At 46.1% G+C, this 26657-nt stretch overlaps 1 protein-coding gene across 2 annotated transcripts in view; it reads right to left on the reverse strand.

Moving 5' to 3' along the window:
- Positions 1 to 26657, reverse strand: part of LRRC74A (leucine rich repeat containing 74A) — a 41291-nt gene that overhangs the window by 14109 nt on the left and 525 nt on the right. For both annotated transcript variants that reach the window (XM_030803186.1, XM_030803187.1), the window contains exons 2-9: positions 25130 to 25258; positions 22172 to 22344; positions 17270 to 17377; positions 15615 to 15711; positions 11085 to 11134; positions 10656 to 10737; positions 3426 to 3511; positions 2462 to 2656 (exon numbers count right to left, since the gene is read on the reverse strand). In XM_030803186.1, the coding sequence (XP_030659046.1) occupies positions 2462 to 2656; positions 3426 to 3511; positions 10656 to 10737; positions 11085 to 11134; positions 15615 to 15711; positions 17270 to 17377; positions 22172 to 22344; positions 25130 to 25258 (920 nt within the window). The remainder of the gene's footprint in view (positions 1 to 2461; positions 2657 to 3425; positions 3512 to 10655; positions 10738 to 11084; positions 11135 to 15614; positions 15712 to 17269; positions 17378 to 22171; positions 22345 to 25129; positions 25259 to 26657) is intronic.

The raw sequence follows: 26657 nt of genomic DNA on the forward strand, positions 1-26657 counted from the left end.
AAAATGAGTGCCTGGTATGCAGTATGCTGTCAATGAATAATAGTTCTTATTATTGAAGGCTTTCAGCTAAGTGGCTTCATGATGAGGCAGCCAAAACTCTTACTGAGCCCCTCGTATGTGTCAGCTGTGTCCCAGGCTCTGATGTACTCCAGTGAGGAAATGCAGACTAGGGCCTGGACCTCATGGAGCTCAGCATTTTGAATCCTTTGCTGGACTCACTTCCTAATGGGAATTCCTTATTTTTCCAAGCTTAGGGCAAGGGGCACCAGGGCTGGATGTGGAGACCCATAGATAATTCCTGTGGCAAAGTTGATGTGGTCTCCATGGTGGCCAAACTAAGAGTTCTGTCTTAAACTTTTCTCTTTTACTTCTAAAACATTTTAGAAAATTGAAATATATTCATTACATATGGTCATTGTGGAAAAAGGAGAAAAGCAGTAAAAAATGGTTTAAACCATGTATACCCACAAAACAGCAAAGACTCCTATTGCCATTTTGCTGAGGCAACTGCTTAATCTTTTAAAATTCAGTTTCTCAGACTGTCGCTGGCTTCCTCAGCCACTGGGGCTGAGCCACCCACAGGCTGGGTCAGTCTCTGTCTGAGTTGTGCCTGGCCCCGCTCCACCCCAGCTGGGACTCCCAGATTTCCTGGTCACTAGATGGCCAGTCTGTTTGGTCTGTAGTCACTGTGCTCCTTCTGCCTCTCAGAATCTGGCTTCCTCCTGTCCTCTTAGCAGCTCCTCATGGTTGTCCTCTCAGATGGCAGCCCCTTCCTCACTGTCTCCTCACTGCTTTTCTTCTTCAGGACCCTCACATCTGTGGTCTCTCCAACCACCCTCACATCTTGAGGGAGTTGCAGTTGCCATGGAAAACCACGTAGAGCAGGCTTCCCTCTGCCTCCTGCTACTTGTGTGGCATAAGCAAGTCACACAGCCTCAGTTTTCAAATCTGACAAGTGGGGCTAACAGAGCCCACATTACCAGGTGAGGCTATGAATAATGAGAGCTGGCTTTTGGCAGGAGCCCCAGAAAGGGGATGATTAATAGAAGTCCTCACCTTTCATTTATTTTCCAACTGCTCAATAGCATCTATATTATAAATTAGCATCTACAAGTAAATTAATTTAAAATGAAATATGTATTCATTAATTCATTCATTTAATGAATATTCACTGGGCTTCTACCGTGTGCCCAACACTATGCTGGGTATGAGGGACTAGGTATGAGGAGTTTAATGATGGGCAAAACCAAACAGTCTTCATTCTTTTTTTTGAGATGGAGTCTTGCTCTGTCACCCAGCTGGAGTGCAGTGGCATGGTCTCGGCTCACTGCAACCTCCACCTCCTGGGTTCAGTGATTCTTCTGCCTCAGCCTCCCAAGTAGCTGGGATTACAGGCATGCACAACCATGCCCGGCTAATTTTGTATTTTTAGTAGAGACAAGGTTTCACCATCTTGGCCAGGCTGGTCTTAAACTGGTGACCTCAAGCGATCCACCCACCTTGGCCTCCCAAAGGGCTGGGATTACAGGCATAAGCCACCACACCTGGCCCAAACACAGTCTTCATTCTGATGAAGCTTTCACATTTGAGGGAATGACAGGCGAGCAAAGAGCCCTCACATACATGGAATTAGAAAGGGCAGCAAGTTCCATGGGAAGTAGGGAGCAGGGCTCTGGGAGCAGGTCCCCTAGACGGAGGATCCCAGCAGCAAGCAAGTGGAGGCGGAGTGGCCAAGCCTCTGTGGTAGGAGGAAAGGAGTGGAGAGAAGACCAGGGGGTCTTGGGTGCAGAGCAAGGGAGAGCACGGGGTGGACTGAGGCTGGAGGGGCACTTGGGGCTCAGCGAACGGGATCTGAGCAACAGGAAGCCATGCAGGGGTCTAAGCCGAAAGACAGGAGACTGAGGGGCTGGGGGAAGGGGAATGGATGTCAGATTTGTGTTCAAAAAGCACATTCTGAGGGCTAGGCACAGTGGCTCATGCCTGTAATCCCAGCACTTTAGGAGGTTGAGGTGGGAGGATGGTTTGAACCTGGGAGGCGGAGGTTGCAGTGAGCCGATTGCACCATCGCACTCCAACCTGGGGGACAGAGCCAGACCCTGTCTCAAAACAAAACAAAAAAGAAAAAGCACACTCTGGTGGCAATGTGGAGAAGATCCTGAAGGAGACCCAGATGGGAGGAAGGAAGACCTGTTAGGAAGATTTGCAGTGCACCAGGGAGCACTGAGGGTGACACTGGCTTTATAATAGAGAATGGTCACTGCATTTACAGCCAAGAGATGGTAGAAAATACATGCATATATGAAGTACAGATATTCCCAATTATTCTCTCCAGTACTATGCAGCCCCCAACTCACCCCAACACATACACAAACACACACACACACACACGGACACACACGGAGACACACGGAGACACACACACACACACACACAAAATAGCCCCTTTCTAGCTGAAGACTACCTTCAGAACTCTGAGGCTTTCATTGGATTCCAGTCCTTTGCTGATTTTGGAGGCCCCTTCATTGCCGATGTCATTGCCGCCGATATCCAGGTAGACTAGGCAGCTGTTGAGTCGGAGGACCTCCCCTAGGGCCAGAGCCACCTCATTCCCAAGGCCATTCATGGAGAGATCCAGCTTTGTCAGGGTCACATTACCCTCCAGGAAGAGGGGAGAACAGCACCAGCATCAAGGTTACGCATGACCCATCCAACCAAAAGGGCCCTGATTTCTACCCCCTGTTGGCATCCAGACTGGGTGCTCAGTGGTCCCCAGGACCGATGGGTCTGCCAGATCATTCAGAGCTCCCAGCTGGGCTCAGTCTCAAGTACTCATGAGACTCCCTCCCTTTGGCTTCTGGTCATTCCCTACCCACTAATTAAACTGTCCTCTTGAAGTGTATCCAAAGATGCCACCCTGGCCTCAGCAGCTACGATTTATACTAAAGAATAATGTGCAGGCCAGGCGCGGTGGCTCACGCCTGTAATCCCAGCACTTTAGGAGGCTGAGGTGGGTGGATCACAAGGTCAGGAGTTTGAGACCAGCCTGGCCAACATGGTAAAACCCCGTTTCTACTAAAAACACAAAAATTAGCCGGGCATGGTGGCAGGCACCTGTAGTCTCAGCTACTCAGGAGGCTGAGGCAGGAGAATCGCTTGAACCAGGGAGGTGGTGGTTGCAGTGAGCCGAGATTACGCCACTGTACTCTAGCCTGGGCCACAGAGCAAGACTCCATCTCAAAAAAAAAATAATAATAACGTGCATCCAGGAATTGTGGGAGGGAGAACGATAACTTGAAAAGTATTTGATGAGAGCTCAGTATGTCCTCATTGATGGTGACCATGAGGAAGAGGCTTAGGATGGCAGGATGGGAGGCCCTGGCTGCCCTCAACTGGGCTCCACACACCACTGCTGGAGAGTGCATTACCCGGAGACCATTGCACAAGGCCACAGCTCCCCTTGTGTGGAAGTTATTCCAGCTCAGATCCAGGGACGTGAGCCCCACGTTGATGGCTGAAACAGGGAGGGAATCGGCTTAGCATCTCCCACAGCCCAGAAAACCCATTCTCAGAGTTAACAGATGTCCATGACACTGGGGATAAAGACCACTCAGTGGTCATGCAAAGTAAAATTCTCAGATAATAATTTTTTTAGTTATTCATTTAAACACAAAATTGTAAGATGATCCCCAAAGCTAGCAAAGATGTGGTGAAATAATCCTCCTTACATAGTTTAGGTGGGAAGGAAATTGGTATAGTCTATTTGGCAGATATTATCTGATCACAGATATTTTCCCATTAAAATGTGCATGCCCTATCACTCACCTCTGAGACTCTACCTAAGATGACAGCACAGAATATGGGAAGAGCAAGGTGCTTGTAGATGTTTACCATGGCATCATTTATAAAAGTAAGAATTAGCCGGGCACGGTGGCTCACACCTGTAATCCCAGCACTTTGGGAGGCCGAGGCAGGTGGATCACCAGAGGTCAGGAGTTTGAGACCAGCCTGGCCAACATGATGAAACCGTGTCTCTACTAAAAATACAAAAATTCACTGGGCATGGTGGCACACTCCTGTAGTCCCAGCTACTCAGGAAGCTGAGGCAGGAGAACTGATTGAACCTGGGAGGTGGAGGTTGCAATGAGCCAAGATGGCACCATTGCACTCCAGCCTGGGTGACAGAGCAAGACTGCATCTCAAAAATAAATAAATAAATAAAAGCAAGAATTATTTATCTGGTGGAATATTATGAATTAAAATAGACAGAAGTAGCTGGAAAACATCTTCAGGGGCTGTATTTACACAGGAAGGCTGTGATGGACCTGGCATATTACGTCACATGATGTCTTTATCATGGCAGGCCACGGCTGCAGTGGTGACTCCAGAATTTATCTCCAGGAGAGGCTCAGGGGCACAATCAGTTGGAAGTGCGGAGGCACCAGGCTTGGGGAGAAGCTGGGTTTGCACAGAAATCATACTTTTGTTTTGACCTGAAGATGATTTTGCTTACATGTTCCACAGGGTTGGAACATCCTATTTAAACACATTATTATTGTTGTTTTTATTTGGGGAGGGCAGTTATGCCAAGGAGGCCATTGATGGAAAGGCTAAAGTCCTCTTGAACCATTACTGAATGGGAGGAATTGCCTTTAGGCCTCTGGCCCAAGAATAGTGTCTTATTTCTTTTCTTTCTTTTTTTTTTTTTTGAGACGGAGTTTTGCTCTTGACAATCTCGGCTCACTGCAACCTCCGTCTCCTGGGTTCAAGCGATTCTCCTGCTTCAGCTTCCCAGGTAGCTGGGATTATAGGTGCCCGCCACCATGCCCAGCTAATTTTTTGTATTTTTAGTAGAGACGGGGTTTCCTCATGTTGGTCAGGCTGGTCTCGAACTCCTGACCTCAGGTGATCCACCACCTCGGCCTCCCAAAGTGCTGGGATTATAGGCATGGGTCACCACATGGGTCTATTTCTTATTTTTTATGGACAGTGCACTATGTTCTGATCATGCTTCTCTTTGTGTCAACCCTGGGTGTGAGTTTTTAGTAAAGTGCACAACACCTTATATAATTTTGGGAACAAACTTTCTCCTGCCTTCATTACCCCCTCCCCCGTCTCCCTCACTCTCTTCTTACCCTTATTTCCTCTTCTCTGCCAGTTCCCTCATTTAAGCTACACCTTGCACACCTGCATCACTCAAATGGCCACACAAGTCAGATTATAATTCTGATCTCACCACTTACTACCCATGTGATCCCAGGCAGGTTACTTATCCTTCCTTTACATCTGTTTTCTTATCTGTACGATGGAGATATCAACCTGTATAGAGTTTTTTGGTTTTGTTTGTTTGTTTGTTTGTTTTTTGAGACGGAGTCACTGTCTGTCGCCCAGGCTGGAGTGCAGTGGCGCAATCTCCACTCACTGCAAGCTCTACCTTCCGGGTTCACGCCATTCTCCTGCCTCAGCCTCCTGAGTAGCTGGGACTACAGGCACCTGCCACCCTGCCTGGCTAATTTTATGTATTCTTAGTAGAGACGGAGTTTCACCATGTTAGCCAGGATGGTCTCGATCTCCCGACCTCGTGATCCACCCGCCTCGGCCTCCCAAAGTGCTGGGATTACAGGCGTGAGCCACTGCGCCTGGCCCTATATAGAGTTTTTTTTAATGAGGATTGATGTAAAATGCCCAATATGATGCCTGTCACATAGCAATCACTTCAAATAATGTGTTGTTTTTTTGTTTTTGGGTTTTTTTTCTTTTTGAGGCAGAATTTCGCTCTTGTTGCCCAGGCTGGAGTGCAGTGGCACAATCTCTGCTCACTGCAACCTCCGCCTCCCAGGTTCAAGTGATTCTCCTGCCTCACCCTCCCGAGTAGCTGGGATTATACACCCAAGTCACCACGTCCAGCTAATTTTTTGTATTTTTAGTAGAGACAGGGTTTCACCATATTGGCCAGGCTGGTCTTGAACTCCTGACCTCAGGTGATCCACCCGCCCTGGCCTCCGAAATTGTTGGGATTACAGGCATGAGCTACCCCGCCCAGCAACAGTAAGTGTTTTTAAAAGCTGCATTTGCAGTACGATTATAACAATTTTAAAAGAGAGCACAGGCCCGGCGCAGTGGCTCACATCTGTAATCCCAGCTCTTTGGGAGGCCGAGGAGGGTGGATCACTTGAGGTCAGGTGTTGGAGACCAGCCTGGCCAACATGGTGAAAACCCATCTCTACCAAAAATACAAAAAATTAGCTGGGTGTGATGGCTTGGGCGTATGATCCCAGCTACTCAGGAGGTTGAGGCATGAGAATTGCTTGAATCCGGGAGGCAGAGGCTGCAGTGAGCTGAGATTGTGCCACTGCACTCCACCCAGCCTGGGCAAAAGAGCGAGACTCCGCCTCCAAAACAAAACAAAAGAGAGAGCACAGTCTGTCTCATGTTAAATTTATAACCTCAGTTTTCAGACAGATTCAAACTGCCCCACATGGAAAGGTGCTTCCATTACATGTTGCTCCTCCCTCCTACATGGTATTTTATACCTTCTGCCCTCCCATCAACCCTAGTGGTCTGAACTGAACTTTCAGCTGAAGATCTTGCCTCCTACTTCACTGAGAAAATAGCAGCAATGGCAGGCTTCAAATGCCACCATGAAATCTACCCACTTACCTGCACCTGCACCCACCCTTTCCTCATCCGTTTTTCAATGAATGAACTGTCCCTCCTGCCCTCTCAGGCCAGTGAGCTACGCACTTTTGTTCTGGACTCTATTGCCTGCAGCCTTCTCATGGACTTTGCTCCTGTAATTACCTCCTCCTTCTTCTGTAGCATCAGTTTATTCTTCTTTCTTCCTCTCAGCATTTTCTATCCTTAAGAACTCTCCTTGGACTCTGTCTCCCTTGGCTCCTGCCCCCTCTTTCTGTTCCAACCTTCCCAGCAGAACTTCTGTGGTTGCGGATAGTGTTCTTTTTGCTTTGCATCCTATTTTGTTTTTATTTTTGGAGGACAGGGTCTCACTTTGTATCTCAGGCTGGAGTGCAGTGGCATGATCACAGCTTACTATAACCTCTAACTCCTGGGCTCAAGCAGTTCTCCCGCCTCAGCCTCCCAAGTAGCTGGGACTATAGGCATGTGCCACCATGCCCAGCCAATCTTTTATTTTTATTTTTTTTGAGATGGAGTCTCACTCTGTCACCCAGGCTGGAGTGCAATAACAAGATCTCGACTTTATTTATTTATTTATTGAAAGTAATATTTTATTTTATTTATTTTTTATTATACTTTAAGTTTTAGGGTACATGTGCACAACGTGCAGGTTTGTTACATATGTATACATGTGCCATGTTGGTGTGCTGCACCCATTAACTCGTCATTTAACATTAGGTATATCTCCTAATGCTATCCCTCCCCTCTCCCCCCACCCCAGGATCTCATCTTACTGCAACCTCTGCCTCCTAGGCTCAAGCGGTTCTTGTGCCTCAGTCTCTCTAGTAGCTGGGATTACAGGCACACACCACTACACTGGCTAATGTTTGTATTTTTAGTAGAGACAGGGATTCACCATGTTGGCCAGGCTGGTCTTGAACTCCTGACCTCAGGTGATCCACCCACCTCAGCCTCCCAAAGTGCTGGGATTACAGGTGTGAGACACTGTACCCAGCCCAATTTTTGAATTTTTTGTAGAGAGTAGGTCTCACTATGTTGCCCAAGCTGGTCTTGAGCTCCTGGCTTCCCATCTTGGCCTCCCAAAGCACTGGGATTACAGGCATGAGCCACTGTGCCAGGCCTCCATTTTCAACTCAACCTCCTCCAGTTGGGTTTCCATACTCACCCACTCCACTAAAACAGCACTTTTTTTTTTTCTTTAAATTTTAAGTTCAGGGGTACATGTGCAGGTTTGTTATATAGGTAAACTTGTGTCACAGGGTTTGTTGTACAGATTATTTCATCACCCAAGTATTAAGCCTAGTACTCAGTTATTTTTCCTGTTCCTCTCCCTCCCCCCTGCCTCCACCCTCAGTTAGTCCGCAGTGTCTGTTCCCCTCTCTGTATTCATGTATTCTCATAATTTAGCTCCCACTTATGAGAACAGGTGGTATTTGGTTTTCTCTTCCTACATTAGTTTGCTAAGGATAATGGCCTCCAGCTCCATCCCTGTTCCTGCAAAGAACATGATTTCACTGGTTTTTTTTATGACTGCATAGTATTCAGTGGTGTATATGCACCACATTTTTTTAATCCAGTCTACCACTGATGGGCATTTAGGTTGATTCCATGTCTTTGTTACTGTGAATAGTTAAAATAGCACTTTCAAAGCCACTAACTCTCCATGCTGCCAAGTGCCATGGTTACTATTTTATCCTTGTCTTATTTGATCTCTCAACAGCGTTTGATGCAACTGTCGATCTTCTTCCTGAACTGCTCCCTTCCTCGGCTCCTGCCAGCTCGCTTTTCTGGTTTCCCTCCTATTTGACTGACCACTCCTCAGACTCCTCTTCCTCCTCTGTGAAACCTAAAAATGTTGGAGTGACCCAAAGGTCAGTTCAACGGCCACCTACTCAACTCTGTCTACACTCCCTGCCTAGATGACCTCAGCTTGCCTCATGGTTTTAAATACATCTATATACCTATGGCCCCAAATGTGTATCTTCAGTCCTGATCTCTTCACCAAGCCCTAAACTCATACAGCAAACCATCTACCTGACTTCTCTATGTAGGTGTCAAATGGCCATTGCAAACATCACGTGGCCAAAATGGAAAACGGGGCTCCTATCTCCTGTCCCTCCTGTCCCTGTTGCTCCCTGAGTTGTCTCCATCCACGTAAACAACACCGTCATCCAACCAATAGCTGAAGCAAAATGACCATGAGTCTATCTCTCTCTCTCTTTCCCCCATTCTTCATATCAGCAAGTCCTTTTGGCTTTACCCCCAAAGTATATTCTGAATTCATTCACTCTTCTCTATCCCCACCTCCTCCCTGAGCTCAAGCTATTTTCCTGTCTTGCCTAGACTCCTGTGACAACTTCCTGTTTTGTACTCATTTGCCTGGGGATGACTATTTAGGTTGTTACTATTTTTTTTCTCTTTTATGACGATGCTGTAATAACCTCCTCACACATTTCTCTGTGTATGTGTGAGAGCTTCTCTGAGACAATTCCCCTTGATGGGAGGGAATTTCTGCATCATAGAATAGACACATTTTCAAGTTTACCAAGGACTGTCAAGTTGTTCTCAAAAGTGCCTGGCAGCTTGAAGTATTCTTATTTCGCTCAGTTGTCCTCAGCCTTTGACATTCACTGGCTTTAAACTTTCGCAGCTTTAATAGATGACAAGGAGAACCTTTCATTTTCTAACTAGTAAAGAGATGTGAGCACTCGACTTTCTTCTTTTGCTATGCCTCAATAGAGCAATGCCTTGACCATTGCTCTATTGAGGCTATTTATCATTGTCTAATTGAGCTAAGGATCTTTTATCAACATTCTGAATACTAATTTTTGTACTCTACAAATGCTGCAAATATCTACTCCCTGTCTGTTGCTTGTCTTTTGTTTTTGAGACGGAGTCTCCTTCTGTTGCCCAGGCTGGAGTGAAGTGGCGCCATCTCGGCTCACTGCAACCTCCGCCTTGTGGGTTCAGGTGATTCTCCTGCCTCAGCCTCCCAAGTAGCTAGGATTACAGGCACGCACCACCACATCCAGCTAATTTTGTATTTTTAGTAGAGATGGGGTTTCACCATGTTGGCCAGGATGGTCTTGATCTCTTGACCTCATGATCTGCCCACCTCAGCCTCCCAAAGTGCTGGGACTACAGGCGTGAGCCACCACGCCCAGCCTGTTGCTTGTCTTTTAAGGTTGTTCGTGGTCGTGTGTCTTTTTATCATATGCATGTTTCAAATGTATTGTTGTCAAATACAGGAATTTTTAAAACTTTTAGGTTCAGGCCTACATGTGCTGGTTTGTTATATAGGTAAACTGCATGTCTCAGGGGTTTGGTGTACTGATTATTTCATCACCCAGGTAATAAGCATAGTACCCAAAAGGTACTTTTTCAATTGCTTTTGAACCATTCATGCTTACTGGACCATACTTAACAGTCCTTAGCCTTCCTGAGTTGTTAGTTGTTTCTCGCTATGTTCTTCTAATCATCGTAAAGTTTTACTTCCCATGTCCAGGTGTTTGCTGCTGCCCCTCCCCCTCCCCCTTCCCTTTCCCTTCCCCTTCTTTTCCTTCTTCTTCTTCTCTTTTGAGACAGGGTCTCTCTCTGTTGCCCAGGCTGCAGTGGAGTGGCACGATCATGGCTCACTGCAGCCTCAACTTCCTGGGCTCAAGGGATCCTCCCACCTCAGCCTCCCGAATAGCTGGGACTACAGGTGTGCACCACCGCACCTGGCTAATTTTTTGACATTTTATAGAGACAGGGTCTCCCTATGTTGCCCAGGCTGGTCTTGAACTCCTGGGCTCAAGCAATCCTTCTGCCTCAGGCTCCTAAAGTTCTGGGATTACAGGGATAAGCCACTGCACCCAAATTCTGAATGTATTTTGGGCATGGTTTACATCACTTTTATAATCACAACATTTAAAAATCATGTTAAAAAGGGAGATTCAGCTCTGTCAAGCGATCCTCCCCTATCCCTACCCTTTGCTGTCCCTTCCTCCAGGGAGACTCACCCAGCATCTGGCCCAGGTGCTCCCCCGCTACATCAGAGAATTGGTTGTGACTGAGATCCAGCTTCTTAATTCGGTAATTGGTCTACAGAAACAAACAGGGGAAAGAGAAGGATTTTTTGTCTTCTGATTGCAAATATCTTACTTATCTCAGGGCAGTATGATGGTGGGACTCTGATGTACCAAAAATTAGGTGAAGACAGTGTCTTAGGCATTTTTTGTTGGACTGTGGATGGCTGCTGGGAGAACTTAGTGCCACATAAACAGCTCTACCATTTGCTGTGGCTTTTGTTGGGGTTGGCAGGGTCTAAACACTCCCCAGTCCCTAACATGTGAAAGTAGCCTCACGTTACTGTGCCCATAGCAGCCCCAGGTTGCCCAGATCTCCCAGGGACATCGCCCACTGGTTTGGCTGCACTCCCTGCCTCTTACCGACAGGGCTTGGCAGAGCAGTGCTGCAGATTCTTCCTTGAAGTCATTTCCTGTAGTGAGGGTGGTGTGTCAGCGATGCACTGCTAACCATGGCTCCCTTCCTCTCCCACCCCCTGCCCCTCCCAGTCCACTTCTCTTTAGAACAATCAAACAGAAAAAAGGTGGCAGGTGCCAGACGCATTGGCTTACGCCTGTAATCCCAGCACTTTGGGAGGCGGAGGTGGGAGGATCACTTGAGCCCAGGAGTTTGAGACCAGCCTGGGCAACATAGTGAGCCCTTGTCTCTACAAAGAATTTTTTTAAAAATTAGCCAGGCATGGTGGCATGAACCTGTGGTTCCAGCTACTTTGGAGGCTGAGGTGGGAGGATCACTTGAACTCAGGAGGTCGAGGCTGCAGTGTGCCATGTTGGTGCCACTGCACTCCAGCCTGGGTGACAGACCAAGATCCTGTTTTAAAAAAAAGAAAAGGAGCCTGGGCACTGTGGCTCATGCCTATAATCCCAGAACTTTTACAGGCCAAGGCAAGTGGATCACCTGAGGTCAGGAGTTCGAGACCAGTCTGGCCAACATGGCAAAATCCTGTCTCTACTAAGAATACAAAAATTAGGCATGATGGTGCACACCTGTGGTCCCAGCTACTCAGGAGGCTGAGGCACAAGAAATGCTTGAACCTGGGAGGTGGAGATTGCAGTGAGCTGAGATCACGATGCCACTGCACTCCAACCTGGGTGACAGAAAGACTTCACCTCAAAAATAAAATAAAATAATAAAATCAAATAAAAAAGGAAAGGAAAGAGCAGGACGGGAAGGGACTTAAAGCAAGTATTACGCGGACAAAAGAGAACAAGGCAACTGTTTACCCTCTCTTTTAACATTGCCTTTTCTCTCTGCCATGAAATTCCAGGAGTTGGTAGCATACCCTGTGCATTCATTAGCAGCATCAACTCCCAGCCTAATGCCTAGAGTCTATAACATCCTAAAAATGCTCATCCAAGTTCAAGCAGCAGGACTGGGACACTTGTGAGTGAGACACTTGCCATGCGTGCAAAATTTAAGAGATGCCTGAAAATTCAGTAATCAAGAAGAAGAATATCCTAATACAACATTTTAAAAAATCAAAATTAGTGCAAAATCATCTATATTGAAAAGTTTTTTTTTTTTGATGAAGTCTCGCTCTGTCACCCAGACTGGAGTGCAGTGCAGTGGTGTGATCTCGGCTTACTGCAACCTCCATCTCCTGGGTTCAAGCAATTCTCCTGCCTCAGCCTCCTGAGTAACTGGGATTACAGGTGTGCACCACCACACCCAGCTAATTTTTGTATTTTTAGTACAGACACAGTTTCATCATGTTGGTCACACTGGTCTCAAACTCCTGACCTCGTGATCTGCCCACCTCAGCCTCCTAAAGTGCTGGGATTCGCGCCTGGTGTCTTTATAATTTTAAATAAAGACAGGATCTGACCCTGCACACACATGACTAGAACTTATTCACCTCAGTCCATTCAGTCCCTGTTGGATGCTGTTTTTATTTAATGTCTTGATATTTTGCTCGTCATGATATTTTGGCACTCCTTACATTTTGTGACCAGTGCAAGTGGCTCACTCACCTTACCTGAGTTGTGGCCCTGCTAAGCAATGTAAGACACTGGTGATTTCTGGGAAGTACATGACATGGAGCCTTATTCCCAAATTTCCTCCTTTGAACCCTCAATAAGCTTTGTATCTCTACCAACTAAATAGTGCTTGGCACATAACAGGTCCTTAATAAAATGAGTGAGTGAATGAATGAATGAATGAATGCATTCACAGGAACACAAATACTTGTTTGGCTGTGTCTATTAGCAGTGCAATAAAGTGAGATAATAAGCTAGTCAACGCATAAAACTAGGTGATTAGTTATTCAAATTCTTGTGTTTAAATCAGTGGTTACAGATAGTACAGAACTGGTTGTAAGAGAATTATTTGTGAAATTTGATAAAACACAGATTCCAAGATTTCTCCTGCTAAAGATTCTGATTTCACCAGTCTGGGATAGGACTGGGTGATTTGTATTTTTACAAAGAGCTTTCTGTACTGTGTTAACACATTATGTTAGGGGTCTTAGCCAGTGCAACCAGAAAAATAATTAGGAGATATAAATATTGGAAAAGAAAAAACTTTCATTATTTGCAGATATAATCACCTCTCTAAATAATTCTATAAAATTAACTAACAAAATGTTAGAACTCATAAGATAATTTAATAAAGTGACTAGATATAGAATCAATGTACAAAAATTAATAGCTTTCAGACACACCAGTAATGACCAATCAGAAAATGTGATAGAAGCCTGGCGCGGTGGCTCACGCCTGTAATCCCAGCACTTTGGGAGGCCGAGGCGGGCGGATCACGAGGTCAGGAGATCGAGACCACGGTGAAACCCCGTCTCTACTAAAAATACAAAAAAATTAGCCGGGCGTGGTGGCGGGCGCCTGTAGTCCCAGCTACTCGGATAGGCTGAGGCAGGAGAATGGCGTGAACCCGGGAGGCGGAGCTTGCAGTGAGCCGAGATCGCGCCACTGCACTCCAGCCTGGGCGACAGAGCGGGACTCCGTCTCAAAAAAAAAAAAAAAAAAAGAAAATGTGATAGAAAAAAACATTCTGTTCACATAAAATAATAGAAGATACAGCCGGGCACGGTAGCTCACGCCTGTAATCCCAGCACTTTGGGAGGCTGAGGCTGGTGGATCACCTGAGGTTGGGAGTTTGAGACCAGCCTAACCAACATGGAGAAACCTTGTCTCTACTAAAAATAGAAAAAATTAGCTGGGCGTGGTGGCGCATGCCTGTAATCTCAGCTACTTGGGAGGCTGAGGCAGGAGAATTGCTTGAATCTGGGAGGCAGATATTGCAGTGAGCTGAGATCGTGCCATCACACTCCAGCCTGGGCGACAAGAGAGAAACTCCATCTCAAAAAATAAAATAAAATAAAATAAAATAAGACCTAGAAATAAACCTAATATAAATAATGCAAGGCTTATAATAGAAGAAACTAAAACTTTACTCAATAATATAAAAAGACCTGGGGCTGGGCACAGTGGCTCACACCTGTAATCCCAGCTACTTGGGAGGCTGAGGAGGAGAATCGCTTGAACCCAGGAAGCAGAGATTGTGGTGAGCCAAGATCGCGCCATTGCACTCCAGCCTGGGAAACAAGAGTGAAAATCCTTCTCAAAAAAAAAAAAAAAAGAAAAGAAAAAAAAAGAATATAAAAGACCTGAAGGAGTAGAGATAAACCATGTTCATAAATGAGGAGACTCAATATTGCGAATATGTCAGTTCTTTCATAAATTAATCTAGAATATTAAATGGAACCCCAACCAAAACCCCAACAGGTGTTTTTTTTCTTTTTTTCTTTTTTTCTTAAATAAAACTTGACAAAATGATTCTAAAATTCACCTGGAGGAGAAACTGTACAAGAATAGCCAAGATTACTATTACTTACAATACTAATAGCCAAGATTGCAGAATTATTTTGAAAAAAAGATTCAAGATTACTTTGAAAAAAAGATCCAAGATTACTTTGAAAAAAAGGGGTAGTTTTTGCTCACTCACATACAAAATATATTTATTGGCTGGGCACAGTGGCTCATGCCTGTAATCCCAGCACTTTGGGAGGCTGAGGCAGGTGGATCACTTGAGGTCAGGAGTTCGAGACCAGCCTGGACAACATAGCAAGACCTCATCTTTATAAAGAAAAATATACAAACTTTATTTCTGTATTTTTTCCTAGACACTCTTCAGATCTTCTCTGTATGTTAAGGGTTTTTCAGAGATATATTCAAGTGTAGATTCCTTTTTATACACCTTTCTTAGGAGTTACTGGGATTCCTGTATCTGCAAATTTATCAATTCAGGGAACATGTTAGCTGTTATTCAAATATTGCTGCTCATTCATTTCTTCTCCTTCTGGAAACGACTCATTCTTTTAATTCTTTTATCTTTTATATTCTCTATGTCTTATCTTTCTATGCTGCATAGATAGATAAAATGTTTTCCACTAATTATATTCACCTGTAACTAATGTGCCATTGAATTTATTTGTTGAGCCTTTAATATCAGTGACTATAAATTTTTCACTGTAAGAAACTCTTGGTGTGGAGAGGAGGAGAGGTCTTTTTCTTAAGTGATTTGTTCTTTTATGATTTTATTTTATGTTCTTAATCATATTAAACATAGTTTATGACTGGGTGCAAGATATCTCAGTTTGCTTGTGGTTCCAGTTAATTAATAGTGCCCTATTCAGTTTGGGTGGTAAAGTATATGATACATTATTGTTTATATATCATCTATAATGTCAGATATGGATGATAAATGGCGGGGGCTAGGGGAGTGTGACTGGGAGGGTTTAGCAGGCATAGATGCAGTATTCTGGTCTCCAAGACTAGAAGGACATGGTCTGGTTCAACGAGACGTTGAATTCTCTGTTTTTCCCCTCTTCCCTCCCTCTGCATTCCCAGTGTCTTCTCCCTCCCTTTCCATGTGCTCACCTGAAAGCTCAAGGCTCCAGATAGAAGAACTATTTCTCTCGAAGAAATCTGAGATGATTCTGGCCCCCTCCAAACCAAGGTGATTGTTGGAAATATTCTAAAAGGCAAGAAAACACTTCGGTATGTAAAAAAGCTCACCAAAGGGCTCTCATGAACAAATGATGTCTTTTGTGGTTTTCTTGAGTCCTGTGCTGAGGGAGTAGGGTTGGGGTGGGAAAGGATTAGGAGGATTAGGGAGGTGCCAAGGACGAAGAGAAGGGCAATAGAGCCCTTCTAGCCCTCTAGAGCCGTCTTTTCCAGGGCCTCCCGGTGGGACCCGTGGGCTGGCTGGTCTCAGTTTTTTGAAGTTGGCTTCAAGGACTCCCTATTTTCCCAATTTAGCCTTGGTGCTTCAGATAAGCACACTATTTTGTTTCTTTGTATTAAAACCCAAAACAGCTTCATTTGGAGAGCTTGGCAGTGAAACAGTGAAAAATGAGTTTAGAGTGCATAATCATTGTAAATTCCACTCATTGATTCGGGAAGTATGAATTGTCCTTTTAAGCTAGTGGGAGAGACTTTGTATAAAGTGGCCATTATTGTCTTAATTGGTTGTTTCCCCCTTTTCTTTGAATTTCTTTTTATGATGGTAAAATAAGCATAACATATGATTTACCATCTTTGCTGTTTTTCAGTGTCCAGTGGTGTGGTATTAAGCATATTCACATTGTGTAACCATCACTGCCAGCCATCTCTAGGCACATTGTCTTTTATGACATTATTTCATGTCTTTACTTTCTTTAAGAAAGTTCACTTTAAGGCAACTATGCAGAGCTACATTTATCAATATTTTTTGAAACAGAGTCTCACTCTGTCACCCAGGCTGGAGTGCAGTGGCGTCATCTCGGCTAACTGCAACCTCTGCCTCCAAGATTCAAGTGATTCTCCTGCCTCAGCCTCCCGAGTAGCTGGGATTACAGGCGCACACCACCACACACAGCTAAGTTTTTATATTTTTAGTAGAGGCGGGGTTCCACCATGTTGGCCAGGCTGGTCTCGAACTTCTGACCTCAGGTGATCTGCCCACTTTGCCTTCCCAAAGTGTCAGGATTACAGGCGTGAGCCATCATGCCTGGCCACATTTATCATTTTTAAGGGCTTCTAAGGTCCAGACAGAAATGGTTTTTTTTTTTTTTTGAGATGGAGTCTCATTCTTGTCACCCAGGCTGGAGTGCAGTGGTGTGATCTCAGCTCACTGCAATCTCCACCTGCTGGGTTCAAGCCATTCTCCTGCCTCAGCCTCCTAAGTAGCTGGGATTACACCCACCATGCCCGGCTAATTTTTGTACTTTTAGTAGAGATGGGGTTTCACCATGTTGGCCAGGCTGGGTTCGAACTCCTGACCTCAGGCGATCCGCCCGCCTCGGCCTCCCAAAGTGCTGGGATTGCAGGTGTGAGCCACCGCGCCCGGCCATAAATTGTTTCTTAGGATTTCCTACAGCCATAGGAAACACAGCCTCTCACATGTGGCCCTCCTCCAAGAAGTCACGTGGGAAGGGCAGGGGCCGGCAGGGGCCTGGAGGCATCCTGGGTCGTGGCAGGGCCTCTGGCTTGTCTCCAATGGGTTGTGAATCCCCAGGGATGATGGTAAGAGCCAGCACAGGGGGGCACAGTACCATCTCCTGGAGGTAGTAGTTCTCTTGTAGCATCTCCACTAGGCTCAAGACACCCTCCTCCGTGATGCAATTGTCTTCCAGCTCCAGTTTGGTAACAGCCGTGTTGGACTTCAGCCAGGACAAGGGGAGGGAGAGAGACACAGAAGTGGTTGATGACCCAGTCAGTTCCCTGCTCGACCTGGGCCAGCCATGTGAGTGGGCGTGGAGATGCAGGCTAGGAATTCTGAAGGCCTGGCAAGGGCGAGGAGACCAGAACAGGGGCCGAACCAACCCGTGGAGTTTTGCTAGGACAATACGCTGATTCTGGGAGAATTTAGAAAAGGATCCTGAAAGCAATTAAAACCCTGACAAGTCGGAGGCACGAGGATGAGCTAAACAGATTTTAACTATTTAGCCCTAAAGAGAGAGAACTGTGACCTACTCCAAGATTAAGGAAAACTTGATATATTGAATAAGGATATTTAAACATAAAGATTCTTGCAAGGAGGTCCTTTAAAGCATTGATTTTGCTTTCTTCAGAGGCCTTTCTTCTAATTTACACTTAAGTCTTATCTGGGACACTCTTTTTAATTTGTATTTATTTATTAATTATTATTTTTTGAGATGGGCTCTATGTTGCCCAGGCTGATCTCAAACTCCTGGGCTCAAGTGATCCTCCTGCCTCAGCCTCCCAAGTAGCTGGAATTATAGGCGTGAGCCACCACACCTTGCTCTGGTACTCTCTTTACTAGGAGGTGACCTCAAGTCTGTTTGGAAGGAATTGGACATATAAATCTTTGGTGAATATCTAGATCCAAGATAGTCTGCATTTCTTTTTTTTTTTTGAGATGGAGTCTTGCTCTGTCACCCAGGATGGAATGCAGTGGCGTGATCTCGGCTCACTGCAACCTCTGCTTCCTGGATTCAAGCAATCCTCCCTGCCTCAGCCTCCTGAGTAGCTGGGATTACAGGTGCCCACCACCACACCCGGCTAATTTTTGTATTTTTTTGAGTAGAGATGAGGTTTCACCATGTTCGCCAGGCTCATCTTGAACTCCTGACCTCAGGTGTTCAGGCCTTGGCCTCCCAAAGTGCTGGGATTACAGGCGTGAGCCACTAGTCTGCATTTCTGTGAGGGGCAAGAGGAGAGAGAGGAAAGGATTCGCATTGCAGCATGAAGGACTTGGGTTAGCTCTAATCAGAACTTTGATCTTCCCTTCCCCACCTTGTTCCCAGTACACACAGGTACAGAGAACAGACACAGGTCTAGATTTGACCATTTTCAAGGCCCACGAAGGAGCAAGAGAAGTAGCAGGTGGAAGGAGTGTTAATGCTGGTCTTCCCCCACCCTCTCCCCTGAAAAAGGAAAATGTGATAGTCCAAATTATTGCAATGCAGGATGGTTCACTCTAGGGCTTCCTGAATTGTCTTCTGGTCTCAGCTCTCTGGGCTGGGCAAAATTCAATTGCCTTGAGTTGTGCTCAAAGGTGAGGGAGATGGCTCAGGGGGCCTCCCAGTCTAGGTGCTATTTAGCAGTGTCTAGAAACATCAGTTGAATCACCACTGCCAGATTCATACTGGGGACAAGCACATTCTAGGGGGAAGCAGGAGGCCCAGTCCCCAAATCCATCCACATTTATTCCACACAGGCCAGTGTCTATTTGTCACTATCTGTGTTCACTGCTGGGGAAACAAGGATTAACAAAGAACATTCCCATTCTCACCCCACCTGCTGCCCCCACATGCAAGAGCACGGTGCTAGGCCGTTGAGGGATACACACAGGGATGAAATACGATGCCTGCTATTAGGGTGCTCCTAATCTAGGCCGGGGAAACACAAACATGTGAAAAGTTAATCAGTACAAAGAGCAAATAGAAGTTCAGTCTACCAGAATGTCACGATGATTAATTGTCAAATGAATGATACAGAGAATGGGGGAAGAAGAAACTCCCCCTAAACAGAAACTGCTGTTACTAAGAAACAAGTGGTCCAAGTCCTGAGAGGATTTCATTATCATCCATGTTTTTCCCACAAAGCTCATGAGGTAATGGTGCGTTCCTAACACTTCATTAATCAGCCTTTCCACCCTCGATAAATCTCAAGACGGCTCTGTTCTTTCTCGGCTCCTTTCTTCCCATCCCCGGAAAACAGTGCAATCTCACATTTTGTGTCACTTCTTAAAGGGCATATGCTAAACGCAAATGCTGTTATATTTTTAAGAAAGAATGAGTGTGTTGGGGAAAGTGAGGAAAAATGAGACCACGTATTCTATGAATACACTGTTCAATGCCAACTGGGGGCTAGGCACTTAAAATGAATAGCACACAAGCCTATCCCTCTTATCATATAAGGAACTTACATTCTAACAGTGATTACAGTAGTTCACCCCTATCCTTGGGGGAAAATATCAAGATCGCTGGTAAATGCCTGATACCACAGATAGTACCAAACCCTAAATATACTATGTATTTTTCCTATACATACTTACCCATGATAAAGTTTAATTCACAAATTAAGCACAATAAGAGGTTAATAATAATAAAATAGAACAATTATTATAATATATGTTGCCAGTGCACGGTGGCTCATGCCTGTAATCCCAGCACTTTAAGAGGCCAAGGTGGGAGGATCACTTGAGGCCAGAAGTTCAAGACCAGCCTGGCCAACATAGTGAAACCCCGTCTCTACTAAAAATATGAAAAATTAGCAGGGCGTGGTGGCATGCACCTGTAATCCCAGCTACTTGGGAGGCTGAGGCAGGAGAATCACTTGAACCTGGGAGGTAGAAGTTGCAGTGAGCTCGGATCATGACCCTGCACTCCAGCCTGGGAGACAGAGTGAGACTCTGTCTCAAAAAAAAAAAGAAAAAAAAAAGTGATGTGAATGTGGCATCTCTCTCGTTCGCTCTCAGAATACCTTATTGAACTGTAAGAACAACTGAAACAGTAGACAGTGAAACTCTGGGTAAGGGTGGACTACTATACCTTCTAGCAACAAACAATGTCTGTGTATTTCAAGACTTTTTGGAGCTTGCCATGTATTTCATAAGTGAATAGATATGGACCCACAGAATTGCCTTCCTCATTCATCACTCTCTCAGATGTCTGCATCATTGAACTTGGCCAACTCAGTCTTCCTGCAGCTTGTCTTTGGCTGTCTCTACCATTCCGTAGCTTCTCCTGTCTTTCAGTCACTCATTCCCTATTGAATTCACTGACTCCTTTTCTTCTTTCAGATCCTTTATAAATAATATTTTTAAAGAATTCTTTCTCAGTCCTGAAACTGTCCCTATCAACTTTATAAAATTGATCAGGGAAGAAGGGAGGGGAGAAATGGGAATCAGCCCAGCTTGCAGCACACACAGCATTGGTCATGAAGTCAGCTGCTCTCTGACCCCTTCCCCAGAGCTGTTTGCTGCCTGTTGCCCCAGAATCACATAGACTCTATCACAGGATCATAGTTCCTTTTCACTGCTCTGCAGATAACAGTGCAAGCATTGTGAAATGTTAAGTTTTCCATCTGAGATGCTGGTGAAACTACTACTGACATCAGCTGGTCTGAAGGACCCCAAGAGGAGCTGACTCACCAAAGCATGCAGCTGCTACCTCCTGATGATTTCATTCCCCTTGTCCCGACCAATCAACGACCCTAATTTTCAGCCCCTTGTCCTCCAAGATCCACTTAAAAACTGTTGGCCAGGCCAGGTCCAGTGGCTCAAGCCTGTAATCCCAGCAGTTTAGGATGCTGAGGTGGGTGGATCACCAGAGCCCAGGAGTTTGAGACCAGCCAGGGCAACATAGCAAGACTCCTTCTCTACTAAAAATGCAAAAATTAGCTGGGTGCAGTAGTGAACACCTGTGGTCCTAAATGATCAAGAGGCTGAGGCAGAAGGATCACTTAAGCTCAGGAGGTCAAAGCTGCAGTGAGCCATGATCATGCTACTGCATTCCAGACTGGACAACAGAGAAAACCTGTTTCAAACAAACAACTCTAGACCAGAACTCCTTAGGGAAATGGATGGAAGGGTTCCTTTCATTTCCTTGCTTGGCCACCCTGTGATCATTAAACTCTTTCTTTGCCACAAACTCTGTTTCAGTGTATTGGTCCTTACCGCACAGTGAGCATATGAACCTGGTGGTCCTGTAAATCCTCTTTATTTTTCTCTGTTCATTCTTTCCATGGATAATTTAACTATTACCAATTTTAAATGTCACCTCTAAAGACACATCTACCTCTCTACCTTACTGAGCTTTTTTATAATGGAATTTTCTGTTTACTTTTCTAAGTGGACAAACAGTGTTGTGCTGACAGGCAGTTGTTAGGTTTTCTGTTTTTCTGTGATGGGAGTCAGTTTTGTGTGTAAATCAGTTATAATTATATAAAGTCATGATGAACTCAAGGTCAAGTCCTTGTTTGGTCATACCAAGCTGAGAGATAACACTGCTTTTGTCGGAAAACTTGATCTACTCTACACCATGGTGTTTATGAATTATAATGTTGCACAAGGCAGACATTGAATGGAACGGGTCAGTAATAAACCCATTTATGGCAAAGGTGAGCTTTGGAATGGAGACCCAGGCTGGCATTTTGTTGGTGCTCTTGCATTGATAATTGGGCCTGGTCACTTTTCCTGGGCCCAGAGGCTGGTGCCTTTGCTTCCTGAACAGTAAAGGGTATATAGACTTCTATTTTTTTTCTCCCCAAAGTCTCTGCAAGGAGCATAGACTTCTAAGGCCCAGGTTGCTAGCAGCCTCCTACCAGGAGCTAAATAAATCATCTGGCAGCCAAGCAGAGCCCAGGGCAGTGTGGGCATAAAGGTCACTATTTAGGCTCCATAGGAGGGGCCCTCTGAATCTTGGGCCTACCACTCTGCCAACCCTCCACCTCCACCAGGTTTCATGAGCCCCCGCTAGCATGCTCACCACCAGGGCTATAGCAATAGCCTTGGTACCCCTGGGGCCCAGGCCGTGGTGGTTGAGGTTCACGTAGGACTCCTCCATGTTCCGAATGAAGTAGGAGACAGGCACTACACCCACCAGCTTGCAGGCCTCCAGGTACAGCTCCTTTTGTCCAGTGGTGAAAGATTTCTCATCATCTGCAGAGAAAGATGGGCTGAAGTAGGATTTCTCTTCCACCTTTGCCTTCTCTCCCCTCTAGCCCGAGTGACATTCACTCATGTCTAGACTGTCCTCTGCCAGAGGATCTCTCCCTGTGGGTATGTGCTAAGAAGCCTGCTCCTGTCTGGGAAGTCAGTCCATGGTGGGAGAGGGAGACTCTAACTCCAGAAAGTCGCAGATGAATGTTTCCCTTTGGGTAGGAGATGAGGCCCATGGTTTTAGGCCAGAAGCTTTCCTAGAAGTGAGCAGTGTGCTTCACCCCACCTGCCCATGTTGGCCACATCCAGTGACTGGTCATCAAGGACATAGAAGGCCCAAGCCCTCTTGCCCACCTTTGGACAATTCTGAAAGGCCAAACACAGATGACTTTTGATGGCTGATGGAGTCTCCATTTCACTTTTAGTTTCACCGCCACTATCACAAGGTTGTGAGTCATGAAAAAAGCTTCACCAAAGACTTAGAGAGGCACCAACATTTAAAAAGCGCAACTAGGACAGAGTGGACTTCTCAAAATGGCAAACCAGTGAATATGGAAAGACCTCCTCATCAGCGAGAAACAAGCATGCTTGCATGTGAATGGTCTTTTTTCTTTCAAAAGCTTGCATGTCATTTTCCTTATAAAAGGGACTGTCATCCTTGCTTTATCGACAATAAACCTAGCCTCAAATAACACACAGTTGGTCAGTGCTAAAACCAGCTAATAGAAGTAGGGACTGCACCTTTCCATTCTAACCCCTGGGGGCCTTTATTCCTTAGGCTTTAGGCCAGCCTGGCCCATGGTCACTGGGCATCGGGCCTCCCTGGATTCTGGGTGCCCCACAGCTGTGTCCTCATTAGGCAAGTCCAGCCTATGGCAGGGCTTCCTGAGGCCAGCTGGCGTCTATGTCTGCATCTGTTTTTCCTTCAGATCCCAGGGCCTTTGGCCAACGCCCTCCCTCTCCAAACAATCTAAGGCTGACAATGGGAGCTTTGTTGGTGAAAGGACAAGTACTTTACAGGGAAGCTGATTTTGCAGGCACAACTATAAATTAGACTTCTCTTAGGGACGCTTGTACAGCAGCGCTTCTCAGCCTCTGCACTGCAGGTATTTTGGGCTGGATAATTCTGTTCTGAGGGCTGTCCTGTACATAGTAGGGTGTTTAGTAGGATCCCTGGCATGGACCCACAAGATGCCAGTAGCAACCCCCCACCCCTAGTTTACCCAATGTCCCCTTGTTGCAAAATTGCTTCCAGGTGAGAACCACTGTTGTGGAGAAAAACAGCTCATGGCAAGTGAGCAAACCAGGCTCGTCTCCCCCTCTTCTCTAGACTCACAGCCGGCACTGCTCCCAGCTGGCCTATTTCCCATGCCCTCCCTGCCCATTCCCAGTGTCTCAGCACCCACAGCAGGGAAACCAGGAGCCAGGGCTGCTGAGCCCCAAGTTTCCGTTCAGGACAGAGTTTTTGGTGCCAGATTCAGCCATTAGAGGTTCCTGTTGACCAAAGCAGGGAAGGTAACCCCCAGTTTTGTCCCTGGGACTAATTCTGCTGGGTTTGATGCTGACCCTTTCTAGCTGTGTTTCCTATTGTTATATTTTATGGGCAGCCTGTGACAATGTTAGCACTTGCTGTGGTCAGGGGAAGAGGTAGGGGGAATGAGATAGAAACAGGACCCTTTGGCCAAACATCCAGTGTTGTCCTTTGCTACCTTCTCCAACCGGGTGAATGAAGTCGGGTGTTGGAAGCAACGTTGGCAACAGACTTGAAGTAGACAAGAAGTCAGAAAAAGAGCAACAAACTTCCTGGGGGACAGTGGGGAAGAGATCTGTGTAGAAGGGTGAAGATGTATGTTGTATGTTGACCATGGTGGGGAGGTTTATAAACTGACCCTATGCAGATGAACTTCACAGTTTAATTTGGCAGAACTGGCCTTCCTCCATCTCTGCTGCCTGTGAATCACGGCCCACCAGCCAGCTGCAAGGCCACAGGGGAGGAAGGGCAACTGGGCTAGCCTTGGCCTGGGAAGTTTGAGGCTGGCCCTGTAAGATGGAACCAGTGTCATTCTCCCCTTGCTTCACAAGTGTTCTCTTTTGATGCTTCCCTTCTTGGGGAAACTGGGAGGAGAGAGAGAGTGGAGATGTTGTTTGCATTAACAGAGTCTTTGTTTCAGCTCAGCCAGTCCGGATACCCAGGCATGCTTAGATTTACCAAGAATAGTAGGGGAAACCAGAGCTCTAAGGTGAGTGTGGAAAGTCACTGGGATGCAAGATAGGCCACAGAAACAGTCCAGGGGCCTGGAATGTGGAATACAGAAGGCAGGACCATCACAGTGAGTCAAACACGGGATCAGCCAATGTGGTGGGCAAACTCCCGCTGTCCCTGGCCAATGCCTATAATCTCTTTAAGGCCCAGTTCCTCTTCTGTTGAAAACGGGCAATGATGCCTACCTCCTAGGACTATTGCAAAGATTGCATAGGATGCCCCATGTGGAAACATTTAGAAGATCAGAAAATCCTGTTTGTGTATTGATTCCGCTTTTAACAAGCCGACGTGAGGGCACTGCTCCTGAGGCAGGTGACAAGCGTGGGAAGCTGCAGCTGCTCTCCCCTGCCAGCCTGGAGGAGGACTCCAGGCAAAACCGAACAGGCCTTTCTGCCACATTTCCTCCACAGGCCATCTGCAGGGCAGACTCTGGAAAGGAGTGAGAGGACAGCTCCTGGAAACCAGGTTTCTCCAGCTTCTGAGGAGAAGCTGCCCTGACTGCCCCCAAATGCCCATGCTCACCTTCAATCTCCAGGTCTGTTTCCGAATTCTCCCGGGCTGGTTTCACTTTTTCGACAGTTGGCGGGGGTTCGGCCTCACAGTAGAGCATTTTATCACTGCTCTGTGGTACTGGCTCAGTTTCAGTCTCATCTGGAAGAAAAAAACTCATCTCCTTGATGCCAGGAATAAAACCTGCCGGCCTCTCCAATAAAGCCTGCCGCTGCCACCCCTCCGTCTCTGCTCCCTTCCTCTGAGTCCCAGGTCCTCAAGGTGCCAAGCCCTGCCAGGGCAAGTCCGCTCTACAAACCTCCCTTCCCCAATAGTGCTGCCTCTGGCTGCAGGGTCCACGGGAGCTTGTGAAACCAACTCCCTTCTCCTCCCTGGAGACCAGCTGCTCCTGCCCCCTTCCCTGCCTGAGGCCTGCCTTGGAGATCGGCTCCTTGCTCACACTTTCCCCTTCTTATGTGTTTGGGTGGGTTTTGGGGTGTGCTGTTACTCTTTCAGGTGAAAGGGTGGGTCCTGATACACAGGCTTCCTTACTGTCAGGCACAAATGGTGCCAGGGAGTATAAGGGGCAGGGCAGGGTAGGGCAGGGCAGGTGGCAACTTAGGTCAAATAGAAAATAAAATGGACCAGGAGCAGTTCCAGAGAGCAAGAGAGAGAACTTGATTCCTAAGAATTTGACTTAGCTTCTCTTCCTTCCAATCTAACATTGATTTGTGATCAGGAAGAAGGAGGGGCTTGAAAATCTCCCTTGGGTCGGAATGAATTACTATGATTAATTCACAGGAATGAATTAATCATATTCATTGCTGGGAACAGAGCTTCCCTAATGCCAGTCCTCTGCGCTTGCTAGATGTGGTTTTACCACCTCTGGGCCATTGACCTGGGATCAGCCATAGGCTCCTGAAAGCCATGGGCTTCTGGAAGCCACACATAAAATCCAGAGCTCAATCCTCGGGCCATCAGCAGGACTCAGGAGTTTCAAGAAGCCATGCCATGCCTCTGAATGACCTGTCAGAATTTAGCCAAACTACTCATTGGGTGGGCTGAGCATTTGTGGCAGGGGTCCCAAGTTTTGACCACCCAGATTCTAGGATGGTGGGGTTCCTAATGAGTCCATGCAGGTCTTTCTTAATCCTCATCCATAGACCCAGGTTCCAACATTTAGAAGATAAGAAACTTTGTCTGGGATACACAGTGCAGGTAGCAGTGGCCTGGTAGTTAGAAGACAGACAGCAGCTTGGCTGCCAGACTGCTGAGTGCCCTTAGAAAAGTGATGAATTTCTGAGTCTTAATTTCCTTGTCAAACAATTTGGAATTCCATTCAACCAGTAGAATGCTGGTAAATATTTAACAATTGATTCTCCAGGAAAAAAACAAACAAACAACACCAAAAACATCCTGATTTATAGTGTTAGCCAATTCATATGGTGTAAATATTCCCAATGTGGCTGATTTCAAACTATAAATATGGTATCTACCAGCCCACACAATAAAAATTAAAGCTGGCTAGAGCCAGTATGAGGTAGCTGTGGGATAGCACTGC

This window comes from Nomascus leucogenys, chromosome 22a (genome assembly GCF_006542625.1).
Source record: "Nomascus leucogenys isolate Asia chromosome 22a, Asia_NLE_v1, whole genome shotgun sequence".
Taxonomy (NCBI): Eukaryota; Metazoa; Chordata; class Mammalia; order Primates; family Hylobatidae; genus Nomascus; species Nomascus leucogenys.